The sequence below is a fragment of the Triturus cristatus genome, chromosome 10, assembly GCF_964204655.1.
Source record: "Triturus cristatus chromosome 10, aTriCri1.1, whole genome shotgun sequence".
Lineage (NCBI taxonomy): Eukaryota > Metazoa > Chordata > Amphibia > Caudata > Salamandridae > Triturus > Triturus cristatus.
Genome location: NC_140593.1, coordinates 1,096,068,679 through 1,096,087,772, shown reverse-complemented (window position 1 = coordinate 1,096,087,772; position 19,094 = coordinate 1,096,068,679). Strand labels below are relative to the sequence as shown.

At 45.7% G+C, this 19,094-nt stretch overlaps 2 protein-coding genes across 4 annotated transcripts in view; one reads left to right on the top strand and one right to left on the bottom strand.

The window, feature by feature from the left end:
* The window catches only part of ADAP1 (ArfGAP with dual PH domains 1), a 453,319-nt gene that overhangs the window by 24,942 nt on the left and 409,283 nt on the right, over positions 1-19,094 (bottom strand). Inside the window, exon 8 of the mRNA XM_085629302.1 lies at positions 12,147-12,209. Coding sequence (XP_085485428.1) covers positions 12,147-12,209 — 63 coding nt within the window. The remainder of the gene's footprint in view (positions 1-12,146; positions 12,210-19,094) is intronic.
* Positions 1-19,094, top strand: part of LOC146796635 (uncharacterized) — a 238,682-nt gene that overhangs the window by 156,960 nt on the left and 62,628 nt on the right. The gene's annotated exons all lie outside the window — the stretch shown is intronic.

Below are 19,094 nucleotides of genomic sequence, written 5' to 3'. Positions count from 1 at the left end.
GACCCTCTTTCCCATTGGCCGGCGTCACAGTTTATGCTAAACGGCGGCCAGCCATTGGGAAAGAGCTGTTGGTGACGTTTTCGCTCGGCTTTTTCTGCCGTCCCACTTGGACGGCCTCGCCTGCTTTCCTTCTGAAGTAAAAGGTTTCTTAAGAAACCTTTTACTTCAGAAGGAAAGCAGGCCGTCCAAGTGGGATGGCAGAAAAAGCCGAACAAAAACGTCATAGGCTGCCTGGCGAAAGCTTGTTGGTATTAGTCGGCTAAAAGCCATCTGGTAGGCAAAACGCAAAAAGGCACTAACTGTTCTCTGCACAGGACGTAGCACCCATTTGGTGTGTGTCCAAAGTGCCTTTTAGAAGGGGTGTGCGAGGGTTCCAGTATCTATCCTCCCATCGGGCTGCAATCACGGATTGGCTACACTGCTCTACTGTGGTGAGGGTGAAGGGTGATTCCCTGCCCCTCACAAAAGATAGGCCAACAACTCCACTGCGGAAACACCGGAAGTGAAGCAGTAGCTGTTGTCGCCAGCGAGGCAGGGTCAAATGCACCAAGGCACCTGAGATGGGCCCTGGAGGTACCCCACGAGGGTGGGTGCAATTAGTGACTGCACCCTGCGTGCGGAAATTCGGGCAGGGCCACCTGTGACGTGTCGGATGCCTTCTGTAGAGTTTCGCATGTGAGTCCTGTATACAACAATTCATCATACGCATCACTTCACAAGTTGACGAGCATTGTTGAAGTTGTGTCTAACGGAGAATATAGCGAAGACCCTTTGCCTTATCCTCCGTTAAGTACAACGTCACAAAACGAGCAGTAACTGGAGGAAAAGTAATGAGTACCTCTGCACTGACCGAAACAAGAGGGCGGTGCGTAAACCTTGGCACGTGCAGGGCAGAAGCGCAGCTGTGAAATGAAGGCGCAGGCCGCCGTCATTAACAGGCACCAATCATCTGCGGACTGCCTCGTGCGCCTACTTCTACACTACAGACCGAGATACACTGTACAGCACACAAAGATGCTCTCTGTAGGGAAAGCGGCGGGAGTGACACCGCTTAACGCTGCCAGGAAGGGAAAGGTTGGGGGTCGGGGTATTAATGCAATACATTTGTTTATAATGCGACCCTCCCCCAGGTTCTTTTCTTTTTGGAGCAGAACCAGCCATACCACCCCCCCAACTCCCACCCCACCTCCCCCACGATTATACACAGCCCCCCCCAAGAAAGCAAGGCCAGGAGAAGGGCAGAGTGCCTTTCCCAGTCCAGCGTCAGAGCTCTTTGTTCAGCGAGGTAGCATCCTTCCTTCCCTTATTAATAATAAATGCCACCCTGCTATTCTGTAACGTTAGACCTCCCCCAGCCCTCCCTCCTCCAGTGCACCCCGGCGGAGTGGAGCTGCCCCCACCCCTCCATGCGCAGAGCGAACACTGCGGGCGACGGAGAGCCGTCCGCTGCGCAGGGAATGATGCGCAGATACGGAGACAAAAGATAACGCAGGGCGAGCGGGAGGAACATTGGGGTACAGTCTGGGGTACCACTGCACAACACTTATTTAGAGGGGTAGGACCGTAGGGGGTTTATAGAGCGTGAACTCGACCAGAAGGTATCAGAGCGCTTTACACGAGCACCAGTTCCCTTACATAAGGACACGTTCATTTTGCTAGGCGCGGGGAGATTAAATGATTTGCCCAAAATCACAGGCTGTTGAGCGTCCCTGCCGAGACTCGAACCCGGTTCCCCAGCTTCGAGGTCGACCGCTCCAGCCCTTTGCTTGTATCAAGATTGTATAATGTAAATACGGTGCTCATGTAAAGCGCTCCAATACCTTCAGGTCGAGTTTGCGCTATATAAATATGCAAAAAAAAGATTAAGAGTCAGGGATTGCACCCCGCCCCATAGTCCACTGTATGTCTGCTCTGTCCCATGAATGCCCTGCCCTGTAGTACAGACTTGAGGCGTGAGCCCCAAGGAGAATACAGGTTAAAGTGGAGGGTAAAGGGGGCTGAGAGGAGGGGCACAGGATAAGGTAAGGGGTGGAGTACGGAGGGGGTCTCCTCTTGGACCCACTGTCACTTCCTGCTGGACCCATGGAGCGTGAGAAGGCTCGCCTCTTCAGCACCCCCTGCTGGAGGGAAGGGGTGGAGTGTAATGTACAGAAGGGGGCTCCTATTTGACCCCACTGTCGCCTCCTGCTGCACCTAGGGGGCGTGAGAAGGGTCGCCTCTCTTCAGCACCCCCTGCTGGAGGGAGCGTGGAAAGCGCCAGGTTTCACGCAAGGGCCTGTGATGCGCACAGCCACAGATCACCCTCCTCTGACCTTATGGGATTGACAGAAGAACTACTGATAAAGAGCTTTGGCCGCACTCGCATGTTGATTTCCTGAAATGCCGCGTTTGATTGGACAGAATTTGTGTGCTATTGTTGGGAAAGAAAATTTGTATTTGCACTCTTCGCCCTGTGGTGAAGCTTATGCTCAGAACCACGGCACTGAGTTGGTTACGGTGACAAGGCAACTACTGCAAGTTACTACAAAGGCAGCAGGCTCAGGCTTGAGTTATCCATTGTGAAAAAAGTTTTATTTTTTTACACAGAGTTTTATATAGCGCGAACTTGACCCGAATCGGGTATCAGAGCGATTTACATGGCACCGGTTGCATTACATGAGGACACTTTAAAAAAAAAAATTTTTTTTAGGCATGGTTAAATCCAATGGCATTTAAGGGTGGATTATTAATATTCTGATTTACAGCCAGAGCCACCGGAATTATGTGGCAGGGGAGAGCCAAATTATGTTGCAGGCTTGACAAAATTATGCAGCAAGAAAAGGCAAGTTATGTGGCATAATGCAACACATTTTGTAATATAGTTTCATTATTTTGTCATTTTACACTCGTTAACACCATCTGGGCATATTTTGCACCTCACTAGTTCCAATTTAACACCTACATATAGCAATAAACAACCGAAAGTGGACCAGTCAGACTTTGCAAAGGGACTCCCACTGTGCGGCAACGTGTCGCAGCGCTTTTGGTAACTTTTCAATTGTCAGAGCTAGACATTTTTGTTAAAATCTGTGGATGATGGATTATGTGGCAAACACAGCAAATCAATAATTATGCGAAAAATGCCGTGTCCGCACAATCGCATAATTCCAGGATCCTTGATTTCAGCCTACAGCTCAAGGTATTTAGTTACATAACATCTCACCTAGTACTATAATAGACAAGAGTTTTGTCGTTTGTGATCACCTCTGACAAACCCTTCGGAAGACGATATGCACTGTGACAATCCTTGTTACCCCCCCTTCAAAAGGGATTGCATTTTGTTTTGCCAACTGTAATTTACATTTATTTAAAGGCTGTAAGAAAGTATTTTGTTATATGGAATCTCACAGGTATCTGTAGCTGGCAAGGCAGTAGGTGTCGGTTACCACCTCAAACTAACTCTTTGGTTAGAGGCACTGTTCTTTGTTTTGCAAACTGCAATTTTGTACATTTTTAAATTTTATGTCTGTACGCCTAAGGGTGGCATTATGGAAAAGCCTGCGCTCAGTTCAGTAGGCTCGAGTTGGTTATATTGACAAGTCAATGATAAAGGCCATAGGCGTGACTGGTTCATTGGGAAAAGATATATAAGATACCTTGGATCTGATCTATGTGTTAAAAGAAGTTAAGCTAAAGGCCAAACATCTTATTATGTTAACGCCAATAGGACTTGAAGGGTGGATTGTTATTACACTGTGCTAAAGAATGTAAACAGATATTCTGATACATGAAATCACACATCATACTAGGAAAACATTTAGCTTTTGGTGACCCCCCCCTGGCAGTAGAAGATCTTCAGTGTGATAATCCTCGTTAAGCCCTCTTATGAGGGGATTTATATTTTTGGCCAGCCAACTGCAAATATATATATATATATATATATATATATATATATATATATATATATATATATATATATATAACTGTATGCCTATGGCTGCCTGTGCTAATATAGGCCATATTGGTTAATTTGTAAAATTGTTCCAAGAATGTCCAACCATTAATGAGTAGACTGAAGACTGATGTCAGGGAATGGCCCTCATGGGCCGTTCAGCCATTTTAAAAATTGTTTCTAGCAACTTACACTTTTGAAGTAAATCCTTTCCTCTATTATTTTCTACGAGAGGGTGCTGCAGTACCTGTGGTTGGCTATTTGTAATACTGGGCTTATGACAAAAGTGCAAGCTACTACAAAAGTGCAGTTTGTAAATACCTAAAAGTAGTAAACTTTCTCAAAAGTGTAAGTTACCTTTGTGAACCAGGCCCACTGTGTCTGTAAACATGCAGAGGATGCCATAGGAACCCCACAAACACTGTCCCACGCTTGCTGACTGTCCTGGACCAAGACTGGGAGATCTTCTGACTGGGATTCTGGTTCCGCTCTGATAAAAGGGTTCCAATAGCAAATCACTTAAAGCATCCGGGCATCAAACTGACACATGATCGAGACATATCGCACTAAAACGCCTTGACTGGCAAGGTGGCACTGATCGAGATGGTGGTCACCTCCGGAAAACGGCCTTTACAATGCAGGCTGAGCCACGCGTGCCATTGCCCTGCAAGCATAACGATGCTTGCTTGAACCATGCATCTGCCTGAACCACGGATATGTGTGGTTAAGGCAGCTAAAGGTCTAGTGTCTGGATGGGCGGGGAGAGGAAGAGGAAGCGTTGAACAGGAACTCCGGATGCACACAGGTAAGTCGGACTGGGTTTGGGGGGAGTAGTTTTTAGGTGTGGGGGCCAGCTTTAGGGCTCAGGGGAGGATCGGGTCGTTTTTGGAAGCGGGCAGGGTTTTAGGGCTCAGGGTAGTTTTAAGGGCTGGGGCCGGGTTAGGGAGGGGTTTAGAGGTGGGGGCAGGGTTTTAGGCCTCAGGGTGGGTGGAGAGGGAAGGGGTAGTTTTAAGGGTGGGTTGGTTTTAGGGCTCACGGCAGGGGGGGTGAGGTGGGGGGGGGGATAGGATTTTAGGGCTTAGTGCCGGTTGGAGGTAGTGGTAATTTACCACGCATCTCCCTTAAGCAAACATACCTTTACAACATTTGTGGGAAAGGAATGCGTGGAAAAGGCACATTTGTTGTTGGGACTACGTTGTAGAGGCATGCGTGGTTCAGCCATGTGTGCTTCTGTCATACAACCAGTCATCTCTAAAATGGGCTAGCACCGGCTCCAGACTTCTACTGGTCATGCTGAAGGCATCCTTAGTTTACCTGATATGGAATGTTATTACCTGGTATCCCAGTTGTAGCATCTACCAAATGCCTTAATATAGGATGCTAGATGGCTTTCGAAAACACAGTTTCTCGCCCAGAGACCGCCATTTAGAGAGTCTTACACAATCTATCTCATGCCCCTGGTGTGGTCCTAGGTGTCTAGAACAACGATTCCAAAACCAGAGCAGGCTTCAGTAGTGGTCTGTATCTGGAAGCTAGAGCAGCTGGAGTGAAAGGTAATGGATGTGAACGTATAGGATGGATAAGCCAAGCCTGCATATGGGGTCTGACGAGGCCAATTGCTACTGTGACTGTCTAGTGATGCAAGGATCAAGTTCAAATCACTTTGCCTTTCACAAAGTAATAAATGGCAGGGGTCCTCTTAAAATCAGAGGTCACATCTCTCCTTATGAATCTACTAGAAGTCTAAGATCGGCACATAAACGCCTCTTAAGAACCTTAAGAATTAAGAGATCGAGATGGGCAGGTAGATCATTTTCACATCTAGTCCCGAAGCTCTGGAATTCTGTGCCCCTTGGGCTAAGACTTCCGGAAGAGGGACCCAGCTTTAGGAAAAAGATCAAGGCATGGCTGTTACCCCAGTAGCTCCCTACCTGGGTCATTCACCTCTTTTTCTGTCAGCAATTCTCAATCAGCGCTGGACAGCCCTTGTACAGCCATGCACTTAAAAAGAACCTAAACATACGTCAAATTTTACATGGTGGCACATGCCACCTTGGAACGGTACCGCAATAGTCTACCAGAATCCGAGTCCTGGAACTTATATCACTGACCTAAGCAAAGACACATTGCTCTCTTTATGCAGAGTGCTTTGCAAAGAACACCCAAGACAGGAGTTACTGGTAATGGCTAAGAGAGAGGGAGGTTGTGAGACACACCATGAAGATCAGGAATGGAGTAAGACGCTGCACTGTATTAGAAAGGAGTCGAGTAACGCCTGATTCCATCCAATACATTTTAATTCCGTCCACCAATACTATAATACATGCCGGATGCTTGCAAAAATAATCCCCCACCCTCCTCGGGAGGTCCCGGTGGTGTCGCACAGGGGAAGTTGAATTTCTCCACATGATTTGGCATAAGGAATAAAAAAAATTGTTTCGGGAACATGTAGTTGCTCTGAAACGAAACTGACTGGGTAATATGGTCAGCCTTAACATTAAACAACATCTACTAATCTCCCGGGGAAACGGCCATTTCAACGCGGTTTTCACCACGCAATGCCATTACATCGCATGCGTTACACCGCATGCGATGTAACAACGCGTAGCCATTACTATGCATACCATTACATCGCATGCGCTTTTACAACGCATGTGATGTAATGGCTATCCACATTGTTGTGAGGAAACTGAGGCTGTTTCTTCACAGCGACGTGCACCCCCCCTCAGACGACGCTTGAAGCAGGAGAGAGGAACCACGAGGAGAGTGAGGTAGGTGTCAAAGTAGTGTAATGTATGTGTAGTGTAGAGTAGTGTTTTACGGTTTGGGTAGTGTCGGGGGGAGGGTCGTGCAGGGTAGTGTTTCAGTGTAGGGACCGGACTGGGGGTAGGGGCAGGGTCATGCTGGGGGTAGTGTTTTAGGGTTTAGGGTAGTGTTGTAGTGTTTGTGTAGTGTAGTGTTTAGGGTAGTGTCAGAGGGGGTTGTGTAGGGTAGTGTTACAGTGTAGGGACCGGACTGGAGGTAGGGGCAGGGTCATGCTGGGGGTAGTGTTTTAGGGTTTAGGGTAGTGTTGTAGTTTTTGTGTAGTGTAGTGTAGTGTTTAGGGTAGTGTCGGGGGGGGGGTTGTGCAGGGTTGTGTTTCAGTGTAGGGACCGGACTGGGGGTAGGGGCAGGGTCGTGCTGGGGGTAGTGGTTTAGGGTATTGTTGTATTGTTTGTGTGGTGTAGTGTAGTGTTTGAGGGATTAGGGTAGTGTCGGGGGGGTCGTGCAGGGTAGTGTAGTGTTATTGTAGGGAGAGGACTGGGGGTCAGAGGAGGGTTGTGCAGGGGTACTACATTAGTGTTTAGGGTAGGGTAGAATCACTTACCTTGCACACTTTTACCATGAGTGTAGCTTTACCACGCATGTCTTTGCGTTGTAATGGCATGTGTGGTAAAGGCATAGTCAGGGTAACATTTTGCTATGTAATGGCATGTCGTTGTCATTGACATCGCGTAGTAATACCCGCGTAGTAATGGCACGCGTGGTATTGATATGTGATGTAATGTTATACATCTGTCTCCCGTGCCTGGCCCCTCCTCTGCCCCCACAAAACAGCCACAATATGGTAGTTCAGAGTCTGTTATTGGAACAACCATTAAAAATGCAATAGGTCTCGCCTTTGATTAAGGTATAGCCATTTGCTTTGCTAATGGTATTGTATAGCAAAGCAAATGGCTTTAACTTAATAAAAGGCGGGACCTATTGCATTTTCAAGGCTTGTTAATGTTAGTGCTGAGTTCAGTTCTCAGCAACCCAGCGCTGCTGTTGATCAGGGGGTCGCATGTAAAGGTCAGGAGGGCCGAACGCGCCCCTCGGGCCGTACTTTGAGCATCACTGCTGTAGCAACTGTAGCTCATTACCACTGGAGCAGTACACTGCAGCTGACTCCACTGGAAGTGCTCTTAGCAGCAAGGCCGAACTTATTAATATACCTGCCATTTAAAGTAAGGAAATTATCCTTTGTGTCTAAAGAAGGCCCCACCATACACGTATTGGCTTAGCATATCACGCAAATTTGGAAAAGATTAAAAAAAACATGCAAGACTATGACATTTTAGATTTTACTTATTTTAGTTAGTTTTAGAAAGCACAAACGTGACCCACAGCGCTTCACACTGCTGTACAGCCGATAAGCGAACATAATAGTGGCCTTATTGTACAATTTCAAGATACGTTTCATTAGTTCAGAGTTTTCAAGTTTTTCAGATCCATGTTTGAGTAGCTCAACCAGACTTGGAGTTTGCTTTGCAATCTGGTATTTGTCGGTAAGTTAATTTCATTGTAAATTCAGGGATACAAGTCCCAGAATGCAGAAAAAAAACCATACAGGTTGAGGTACTCACGAATGGACATGAAAACGTGAACGCTCTGTTGGTTGAGCAGACAAATATGTTTACAGGTAAATAAAAAAGTGATGGATCACAGAAAACATGGAATAAATATTGGATTTCAAGAGAAGGATGTAGAGGAAGAAGAAAGGGGTAGAAGAGGGGCAGAGGAAAAAAGATGTTAGATAGTACAATGGAAAAAGGAAGCAGTAGCTGGTGGATGAGGATTATAAAGGAGTTATAAAAAGGAGTTCAACTTGCAGATGTACAGAAGGTAGTGCATCTATTAAGCCCAATGAGAGCAAGGAAGCTTGAGCGAGGAATAGGATACTTTGCATCGCATGCGTTTACAACGCATGTTATTACAACACGGTCGTTACAACTACTGCGTTGCTACATCGCAGTACATTACAACCCAAGTCGTTACATCGACTTGCTGTAGGGGGCGCGCTGGACTTAGGAATAGTATAATTTACTATTCCAACTCCAGTGTGCGCAACAGTAGGGAAGGTGTTGGAATAGTAAATGATACTATTCCTTATGTTGGCGCGCCCCCTACAGCAAGATGATGTAACAACTTGCATTGTAATGTACTGCGATGTAACAACACGGTCGTTGTAATGACCGCATTGTAATCGCATGCATTGTAACGCATGCGATGTAATGGCTGTTTCCCTTGAGCGAGCATTAGAATTGGAATAGGAGTACTTGCATTCCCTATTGACAGCCTGTCGTTATGGGAGGACCAAACTGTTGCTTCTCCCAAGAAATGGAAGGGCCGGAGCACTGCCCGTCTTATAGGCTTGTATGAATGACACAAATGGATACAAGATTTTTAAAGGGGGCATCCGGTGAATAATATCATAAAAGGTCCCAAATCCCCATCTGAAAGATTCAAGCAAACAAACATTCTAGAATGACTATTGTTGATGACTGATGACTGTGGAAGATACACGACTAGGCGAAGAGAACCATTTTCTCTCTACATTGGATGACGCCTTTCAGCATGAAAGCACAAAAGGACCAGACAGCATTAATGCCAGAGAAGAAGTTGGTGAGGAGCGATCAGAGACTGTCGTTGGTACTGCATTATCTACATGACCAAAGGATCCAGTTTAGGGTCTCAATGCTGAGAAAGCGTTTGACTCTCTTGTCTGGGAGTTCATGTTCTGAGTAGTAATCGACAGAGGACTACGATATTTGCAACGGATAAGACTGATGTATACAGAGCTTGCTTCAAGGGTGAACAAACAGATCTGTAGGGTAGACCAGAATTTTAGAAGGAAACCAGGCAAGTGCAACTACTGTCCCATTTCATGTTTGCTGTCTCAATGAAGCCACTCGCCTCATTAATGGAAAAGGTATTGAGAGCCAAGGTATTGCTGTGGAAGGGCTATTCTAAGTCACTTATGTGTACCAAATTGCACAATCTTATGTAAGAAATCGATAAGACAGTATCACAGATGTTGTAGGTCGTCTATACTTTTGAGCTATGCTCAAACTTAAAGATATATTGGGTAGGCCAACAAAACAAATGTGAACAGCAGGAATGACAGCTTCTATGGAGGTGGAAAGAGCAGTTTACGCGAAGGAGGCGGTCCTAAAAAGTTTGTTAAAATTTGGAGTGATAGGAGAATCTACAACGGATTAGACTGTGGATCTCGAGACACAATTGGGTGGAGTTCATCAGGACAGGGGCTGGGCGATGCCATAGGTGACCAAGAAATGATATAGTTGGATGGAGGGCCAGGAGCGCAAGGGACTGTATGCTGTTAACCTCAGAGCGCAACGCGTCAAGGTTCCCATGTACGCGAACAGATATTCCTGGCTTGAGTACTGTTGATACACAAAGTAGTGTATCACATGTTGATGTGCTCAACGAGATAATCATTAATAAAAAAACAGTTTAAAAAGGAGACATTTTGGGTAAAATCAATTATGTATCTGACTATGAAGGACCCAAGTTTACAAAAATAGGTTTGCAATAAAAGTCCCTTCTCCTTGTTTCTTATATTGAGAAGAGCAGATCTGTGGTGAGGTGGGAGATGCTCACCATTAATTTAGCCACCCAAGCTTAAAGGTTGCAAGTGTCTGTGGTATTCCGGTTTGGGCTTCCCAGGTCCCTCACAGACTGCTTGGTAATACCTGAAATGACAGCACTTCCAACGCCACTCTATATTTCTCAAAACACTCTGATAACATCCCCGATACTTTGCAAAACTTTATCAGGTACTGTTGTATTACTGAAATGGAAAGAAAGCGAAGATAGCATTTCGTATTGCGAAGCCCGTATGGGGATGAAGATTTTGGCTCCCAGGCTTAAGGCCGTAATATTATGTGTTCTACTTGCAATATGTACTAGACCAGTGTTTTTCAAACTTCTTGATGCTGCATCCCCCGTTAAAAAAGAATCCTCAGACCCCCCTCAATTTTTCCCCAATTATTCTGCTAAATTGGCAATGTTTACATTTGTCTAAACATATTTAAACATTGGAGTTAAGCTTGGTTATTCCTTTTTACAAATACTCCCAGTCAGCATATAATTACAAACGTTGTTAGTGATGGCCCATTACAAGGTGGCTTACTGCCGCTCATGTTTTTAACACTTGAAACAAAGCAAGATGCTTCTCTTGGCCATAGATTGGCACCCCTCCCGGAGATGACTTACGGCCCCCCAGTTTGAAGACCTCTGTACTAGACTGACTCACTGAAGTAGCCACCAATCAGACTACCCGAGTGATGACTCTCACGATAGCCCTTAATAATGCAATTCTGCCTCTTCAGACGGACAAAGAGGCTGCAGAGTCCACTGAAAATAACTAGCGGCATGAGGAGGAAGTTATGTTGGACAAGAGGGGCGGGACCTAGTTATCTGGGATGTGTCCAACTGAGGAGGTATTGCATTTTCAGGGGCTTCTAAGTCACCCAAGCACATACATGTACGGCTGCATAAAAACCTGTACAATGATGCAAAGCACAAGTTATGCTGAGCCAGTGTTATGTGAGAGCCAGCAACTGGAGTCTTTTTGGGTTACGCTAAGTTAGCGGTCGTAGTTAGGAAGGCAGGAGGCTGATTTCTTCCAACAAGCAGAGCTCAAGGACTCAGATATTTATTTAACTATTTAAGGCAAAGGGTGATGAGGCAGGAAGAGCAATGAACTATAGACGGCCTTGACCTGCTGCACAGGTAAGAGAGAACTGGGAGCCAGAAGCACAACTGCAAACCTACAGATGAGGGGGGTGGGTGGTGGAAGGCATGTGTGCACTTGAAGGAGAAGTCTAGGAGTATATATGAACAGCATACATACACAAAGCTTTGCATCCAGTGCGGGAAAGTAAATGAGTTGAGAATGACCAAAATGCAATGGGACGAATGCTGGCCTATTACATTTGCTATGGGATTGGCCAGGGTTAAATATATCATGTTTGACATGTAGTACTGAAGTAAATTATACAACATGGTGTAGGATGTGATATTCTTCCACAGTACCTTTCTCTGGATCCTTCCGATCCAGAAAAAGGAGAGAAAATGAGTAAATTTACACGCGTTGGTTTGATAATATCCAGAAGGATTGTTATGAAATGAAATGATTGTAATGGGGTAGATAGTTCTCTGCATCATAACAGAAGTTGTGGAATGTTTTGATAAGACTGCACAGAAATAATGTAATAAAGCACATTAATTAAAAAAAAGAAACATGCACGTTAGTTACTCTGGGAAGAACTATAAGTCCCATTCTCTGGCCCAGGATACCGATTTTACCATACTATTCAAATCTCTCACCCAAGTGAACAGATAATTCTCCCAGTTTCATGCAGACGTTCATTCTCTTTATGTCACCCACCTTTGGACCGGTCTTCTCCATAAAGCCTTCCTTCAGGTAGTTCCGCGTCAGTTTTGGCACCAGCTGGAGATAAAGAAAGAAACAGAGTAATCCAGTCGCAGTCGTTGATTTCAGAGGAGACAAACATATGTTCTACAACAGGCGTTGAACGTTTCACTCTAGGTCAGGCCTTCATTCACACAAGGTACTGTTTCAAGCTAGCCCTTGTAGCTAATGAATGATCGCTCCAGCTTTGCACCAGGCCCTATAGGGAAGGACCCTATTGCTACATATCTACTGAGACAACTGGTAGCTAGAGCAGAAGAGGCATTTATGTACCTGATGTTCTCTAAGCAATAAATTGAGAGATGCCTTCACGGTTTGTTCTAGGGCCATGACCTACTATGGAGGCTACAGAAAGCACAAACAACATGGGGTGCCAGATTGTCAAAACAAGCAACAACAAGTTTTACTCCAGGAGCAGTGATGAAAGTTGAAGGACGCGGGCATATGTTTGCTTTCTAACGTTAGTTTAACATCAGGATGAATCCTATTAATTGTGCATGGATGCAACTGGTATTTCATGATATCTAACATACCTGTTATCCAAGTTAATATTGACAACCCATTTGCTTTGGGTATCCTTAAATCGATGATCACTTTTAGAATCAGAAGAGGAGTAAAAGCATAATAATATTCACCCAGTGTTACCGCAGTCTACGAGGAACGAGCGAGCCATGCTTTTTGGCTTGGCGGTCTCGCGGTTCAGCTGCTGGTTGCTGATTGACGTAACTTAGTCTTTGATCAAAATGTTCTTTCTTAGTATGCCACCGGAAGACCCCGTACATTTTGCTCTGGCTTTACCTCCAACTTATGCAGGCTACTCACGGACATTTGTTCTTTGCACACTAAGTGGGAGATTTAACAAAGCTCCCCGCAACGCAGCCTCCCGCGAGGCTGCGCTGCGCGACAGGGAGGGAGCAGGAGAGCGCCACATCTTTAAAGATATGGCTCTCTCCTCCCCTTTCCCTTGCACCGGTGCGGATTACAGCTGCTGGGTGCCACGCACACACCTTAGAGCCGCAGCGCTAGGGTGTGTGTGGGAGACTAGCATAGGTTTTGTACAGGAAGGGTACCCTTCCTGTACAAAATACTATTCTAGACACAAGGGAAAGCACGCATGCAAAGTCGGAAAAGGAAGGAGAAATTAAAGCATTTCTCCTTCCTTGCGCCTGGTTTAAAAAGGGGCAGTTTTCTCACGCTAAACCCAATCTACTGTTTTTAGTAAATTGGGTTTAGCGTGAAAAAGCTTGAGTGGTTGCATGGGAATGGCTTCGCATTACTTTTACGTTATTTCCAGCACTAACCAAGTTTAGCGCTGCAAATTTAATTAGGAAAAAAATATTTTGAGCTTGTTTGCATCACTTTTGTTAGGCAAATACGGCGCAAACTCTTAGTAAATATCCCCAAAGTCTTTGTGGTCTCCACATCTACAAAAATATCACAGTTTCATAATTAATTTCTGAGAATTGCCTGAGTGCTGATGACATGGCTGTGGAGGAGAAACCCTGGATGGCTCCTCACCCTAGGCTGCTCCATGTCTCCCCAGGGGTTCCAGTCTGAGGAGAGGCTTCTCTCTGGATGAGCACTCACCAACCTCTTGGACCTTACTTCAGGTCAGGTGGCATCCTGCACAGCATGGCTGAGGTTGTTGTGGCTCCTGCCCTGAGGTCAAAGTTTGGAGGGCCCTTTATCTGACCAAACTGGGTCCACACCCATGTCTCCGAGTCATCTTAAAGTCCAGCATCTATTGCATACAGACCCCGTCATAGCTCTTGAAGTCTACTGTAGTGGAAACACCAGTAATATCCCTTACTTCCCACTGAAGGGGTCTGTTCACCCCTGTCCAGACAGTTACATCTGAGAACAGAGAACAAGAACTGTGCAGCTTTGGGGATTCTTGTGGGAACAACACCAGCATGTGCTCGCTGCTGGTAAGAGCACTTCCGAGAGATGCTCTGAACTTGCATTCGGGGCATACAACAGATGTACCCTTCTCTCTTTCCTCTGGTTGATAAGGTTTGAGGCAACGGATCCTGAAATATGAACACAGGGTGTGGCTGGAGGTTTGCCTTAGTCTGTGTGAAAGTGTGCGCATATGTTCGAGTGAGTGTTGGGCACTACTGCTTGGGGTGTTCCTCAACATTTTGTTGTTGTGCAGCAGCAATAAGTGTCTATTCTGGGTAGCATCCTGCATTAAAAGATGCAGTTGTTTCCAGGATAGTTTGTTGACAGTGGTGAGTTAACGTTTATTTTGAATGAAGGACTCTAGAGCAAGCCTGATTTTGTTTAGTTTTAAATGTTTATATGAATTGCAACCTCCTCTGCATAGTTTCATCAACGTCTTGAGTGTGGGCAAATCTATGACCCCTGCTGTCATCTCCTGAGCTGCTTTCCTTCAACAAAAGTCTTATCACAGGATGTTTATTCATGTCAACCCTGGGCATATGCAAATTGCATTATAGATTCCCAATTCATAAGTACATTTGTCGTCGAGGTGCCCATGCAAAGAGCCCACAAGGCGTAAATGATGTGTTACAAAGATGCATAAAGCGGTCACCTCTTCAAGGTTCACACTCAACTAAGTGTAGAGTTGTTCAAATTCAAACAAACACTCAGAGTACCAGCAAACAAGCAAGATGTGTAGCCTACCTTTGGGTTTAAAGGGACACGACTATTTGTGCGGCTGTGATTAACTGGTCATTTGCATATACATTGACATTGATTACTTTCCTCCCAGATATGGGCAGCTGCTACTGGGAACTATTTTACACATACCTGAGAAGCTGGCTTGAGCCCGGAGCTGTGCAAGAAATTAGGGGGATCCTTCCAGATCCCGATTCCGGCAGCTATTCTGAGCCGGATCTAGGATCCACAATGACCCAGTGAAATGTAATGAATGTGTCCTAGAGTAATTCTCCCTAACCAGGGCACAATCCAGCAGGGCCCGCATGTGTCAGCTGTCTGCTCCGAGCAGAAATCTGCAGGGGGCGACTGTGCTTTCTTATTTTCATTTCCAGCTGGGCCTAAAACAAAGGACTGTGTTAAAGGGCCATCAGCTCTTCTTTTTGTTCAAGTGTCATCCTGGCTGGGTACCATCTGCAACATAACATCTAGACGTCAGAGTCAGAATTTAAAATGTAACTCGGTGAATGGGGTTGCCAGTACTAACAAGAATGTATTGCTTTTTAAAGAATCCTTTATTTGCAAACTTAGAAGAACAACAGAGTGTAAGAAAAACAATCAGGATCTAAGCCTGTGACTTGCAGCTTCTTGATGGCAGTTTTAGTTTTACCATTTTGTAAAGTGCAAGGTTACACCGCCGGTGCGTCCCCACGCTAGTATAGGACTTCTGAGAAGAGCAGACGGAGAAACTATGCCTGGCTAGAGGTCCCCTGAGCTTAGAAGAGGATCTAAGGGGCATATCAACAAGCAAGCGATAAAAAATCATCGCTGCTTTTGCGCCCGTTTTCGGCCAAAAAGCGGCGATAATTTTATCGCCTAATTAGCAAGGTCACGCTAACGCGTGAAACCTTGCTTTAGAGTCAGGATTCGTAACGCCCAGCTTTGCATCTCTAATGAGATGCAAAGTGGGCGTTCCTGACCTGGCATGACAGGAGAAATGTCGCTAAGCTACATTTCTCCTATCAGCAAGGCTAACGCTATGAAGCATAGCGTCAGGAAAAGTAGCGATAACCCCTGTTATCGCTACTTTCCTTACGCCTGCTTCAGGACTGACTTAGCCATGATATCCTATGGAAGGTGGATATCATGGCTAAGTTCGTGAGTCCCTATCAGCAAGCTAACGCCACACTACGTGAGATTATCGCTGGGTTTCCAGCGATAATCTCACGTTAGCCAGTTAGCGCTAGGATTTTTATCGCTGATGAGATAAGCGTTGCTAATAGCACGGTATCCCAGCAATAAAAATCGGCGCTAGCCAGCGATAATTATCCTAGCGCTAAGTGCGCTCAGCGATAATTATCGCCGGTTGTTGTTGATATGCCCCTATGTGTTCCAGTTTTGAGATGGGAACAGCCAGGTCTTTAACCCCTTGCGAAAAGTGCTATCGCAAGGTCCGGCTCTCAGAGTCACTGGCATAGTATTCCTCCGCTTGGCTGCAAGAGAGACAAAAGATCGAGCTCCCATCCTGACTTTTTGAATTCTTGGCACCATGACCAAAAATGCTCCTGTAGATCTTAAATTACGTGCCGGTGTATAAGAAGGTATCATCGGGCGAAGATAGCGAGGGCCTTTTTTTCCATAGAATTTTGTGTCAGTAGCACGTGGCCTTAAAAGTAATCCTCTTCTCTACTGGAAGCCGGTGGAGAGTAGCCAGAGCCTTCGCAGAAGATGCTCTTTTAGGAAGGTTCAAGAGTAGGCATGCAGCAGCATTTTGAATTGATTTAAGCTTGGTTCATAGCTCACTGTGCTATAACAGATAGAATACTACTTATGAACTGGACGTAACAAAAGGATCTCAGTGTCAAAAGCAGTAGTCCATTTATTTTTTTTAACAGAGTTTTATATAGCACGAACTTGACCCGAATTGGGAATCAGAGTGCCTTACATAGCACCAGTTGCATTACATGAGGACACATTCATTTTTTTTAGGCACGGGGAGGTTAAGTGATTTGCAGAGAATCACAGGATGTTCAGACTCGAACCCAGTTCCCAAGATTCGAGGTTGACTGCTCTAGCCGTTAGGCCAACCCCTCTCCCCACTTATTTATCTACGTGAAAACAAATCTGTAATCTGCATGTTACTCGATGTGCTTTGCAGCTGGCACATTAACTCTCTTTGCTACTTTGGGAGTCAAATCTGTGATAGGAAAAAATATAGAACTCTCCCGAAACAGGCATTAATCACCAGAGGTATCTTACTGTTATAATCCTCTGAAAATTACTGGCCACACCAAGATGACTGCAACAGATGTCTTAAATCTGTAAGATGCTTTACAATGCAGCATCTGTATGACTAATCGAGTCCTGTATTTTTTTTTTTAACATACTTTATTGATGACTTCAACAGTTTTGAAATGTAATAGTCATTCTACAGAGACAGTCTTTTGCTTTTATATGAAGAACATTATACATATGACTTATAATGGCTATGTGTGTCATTTCTTGAACGATAAAATCGAAGTCGAGTCCTGTAGAACAGTTTTACTGACATATTTGCCCGTGTTGCCAATTATGTCAAGCAGATTTTTAAAAGATAGATGCTTACATTGACTGTCAGACTCCTCATTTCATGACTCTGCTCAAAACTGTTTTCTAGCTCCAGCACTGGCCCGAAGGATAGAGGCTGACAGCCCGAAGGGTAGAGGCGGAAGGGAAACCAGTAGTATGCAGGTGTGACCTGCGTAAATTCATCCATGCCTCCTGCCTCTGCCAGCTCCAAGTGCCTGGCTGGTAGTAAGGAGGTGGCAGGAGAAAACCTTATCAAGGTAAGACCAGACTATCACCCGGCAGGGTCCCGGAGTACCAATGAGGACCGGTGGGTGCCACTAGGCCCCGTCCACCGGCAGGATATATCTTCACACAGCCCTCCAAAAGAAGAGCACCTGGTCTGAAACAAGAAGAGTGATTTAGGAAGAAAGAGAGATTTACCCAGGGGCGGCTCGTCCAATATGGCGGAGGATCTTTGCCCCACTGCTTTTAAGCAGTGTGAATAAGAGAAACATAAAATAAAAATAACTTTAAGTTATTATCATATTATGCTTTGTGATGTGTCCTGCTGCTTTACGGGAGGGCGGGTGGACAGCGCTGCTCTGCTCATGAAGCACGGCAGGGGAGGAGTGCTTTGCCCACTCCTAAGTGCGCAATGACTGTTTGGTTGGCCCTCTCGGGCCGCTCAAACCAGTCCTGTGCACTTCCCTGTTCTCCATGCAGGCTCCATTACAGTCTGCATGGAGAACATGCTCACTTCTCCAGCCCCTGGATGAGCGCTGTGTCATGGCACTCAGACCAATAACAATGCTGCATTGGCTTAGGGGAGGGAGCCTGGCTGCCTACTTCCTGTTCCTGTAGTAGGAGACAGGAGAGCAGGAGCAGCGACGCAGGACCGGCCTCAAGGTAAGTTTATGTGTTTTTTTACATCCCGCAGCCCACCCTCGTGACCCCCCCCCCCCCCCCTCCCCTGTGAGCCATGCTGGTCACCGCTGGATTTACCTTATTGGTTCTGAGACTGAAAGAAATATTTTGGATGCAGACATGTAATGCACAATGCAACTTTAGAACAGTTATCTTTTTTGCTGCTACTCTTCAGTAAGTTCTGGTTATCTCGTCAGTGCCTTGAAGCAGATTTAGGGGTGCGTAGCCCAAAGTTCATATACACAGCAGTTTTAAAGAGATGAATCACAGTGCAGACAAGTCTAGTAATTGGATTTCCAAAGAGGCTTGAGCAATGTTGGATGTAAATATTTATCCTGGGTGTATATTTCGAGACTGGAATTGATAGCCCGGTGCAGTCTGGCGCAAAGAGGTTCAACTTATGAAAATCAAGTCCCACATATGCACTGCCTACGCCATGGCCTGAAGTAAACTGACAGGAAGCAGGCTGGAACAGGTGGCCAGCATATTGTGAATCCTGTCTCTTACAGGTAGAGCCACTAAAAGCTCGAGCCAGGCGCGAGCCAGATGCCCAGCTCTGGCTCAGCTCAAGGCCCTCTTGGAGCCTCGAGCCCAAAACGAACCAAGCTTTCACAGGTGGGGATGTGGCCTCATGGCTACAACTGCCGACCATGTATCATGGGGACCTTATTTGAGTTGGGGTCCGCATCCTGTGTATCCTGGCAAACCTCAGTATGCCGGAAAAAAAAGTGTTTTACAATCTGCCGTCTCTTGTGTAGATCTACTATGTCTTTGGGCAAGGTTCAGGATACGCAAAATTGTACCCAAAAAATG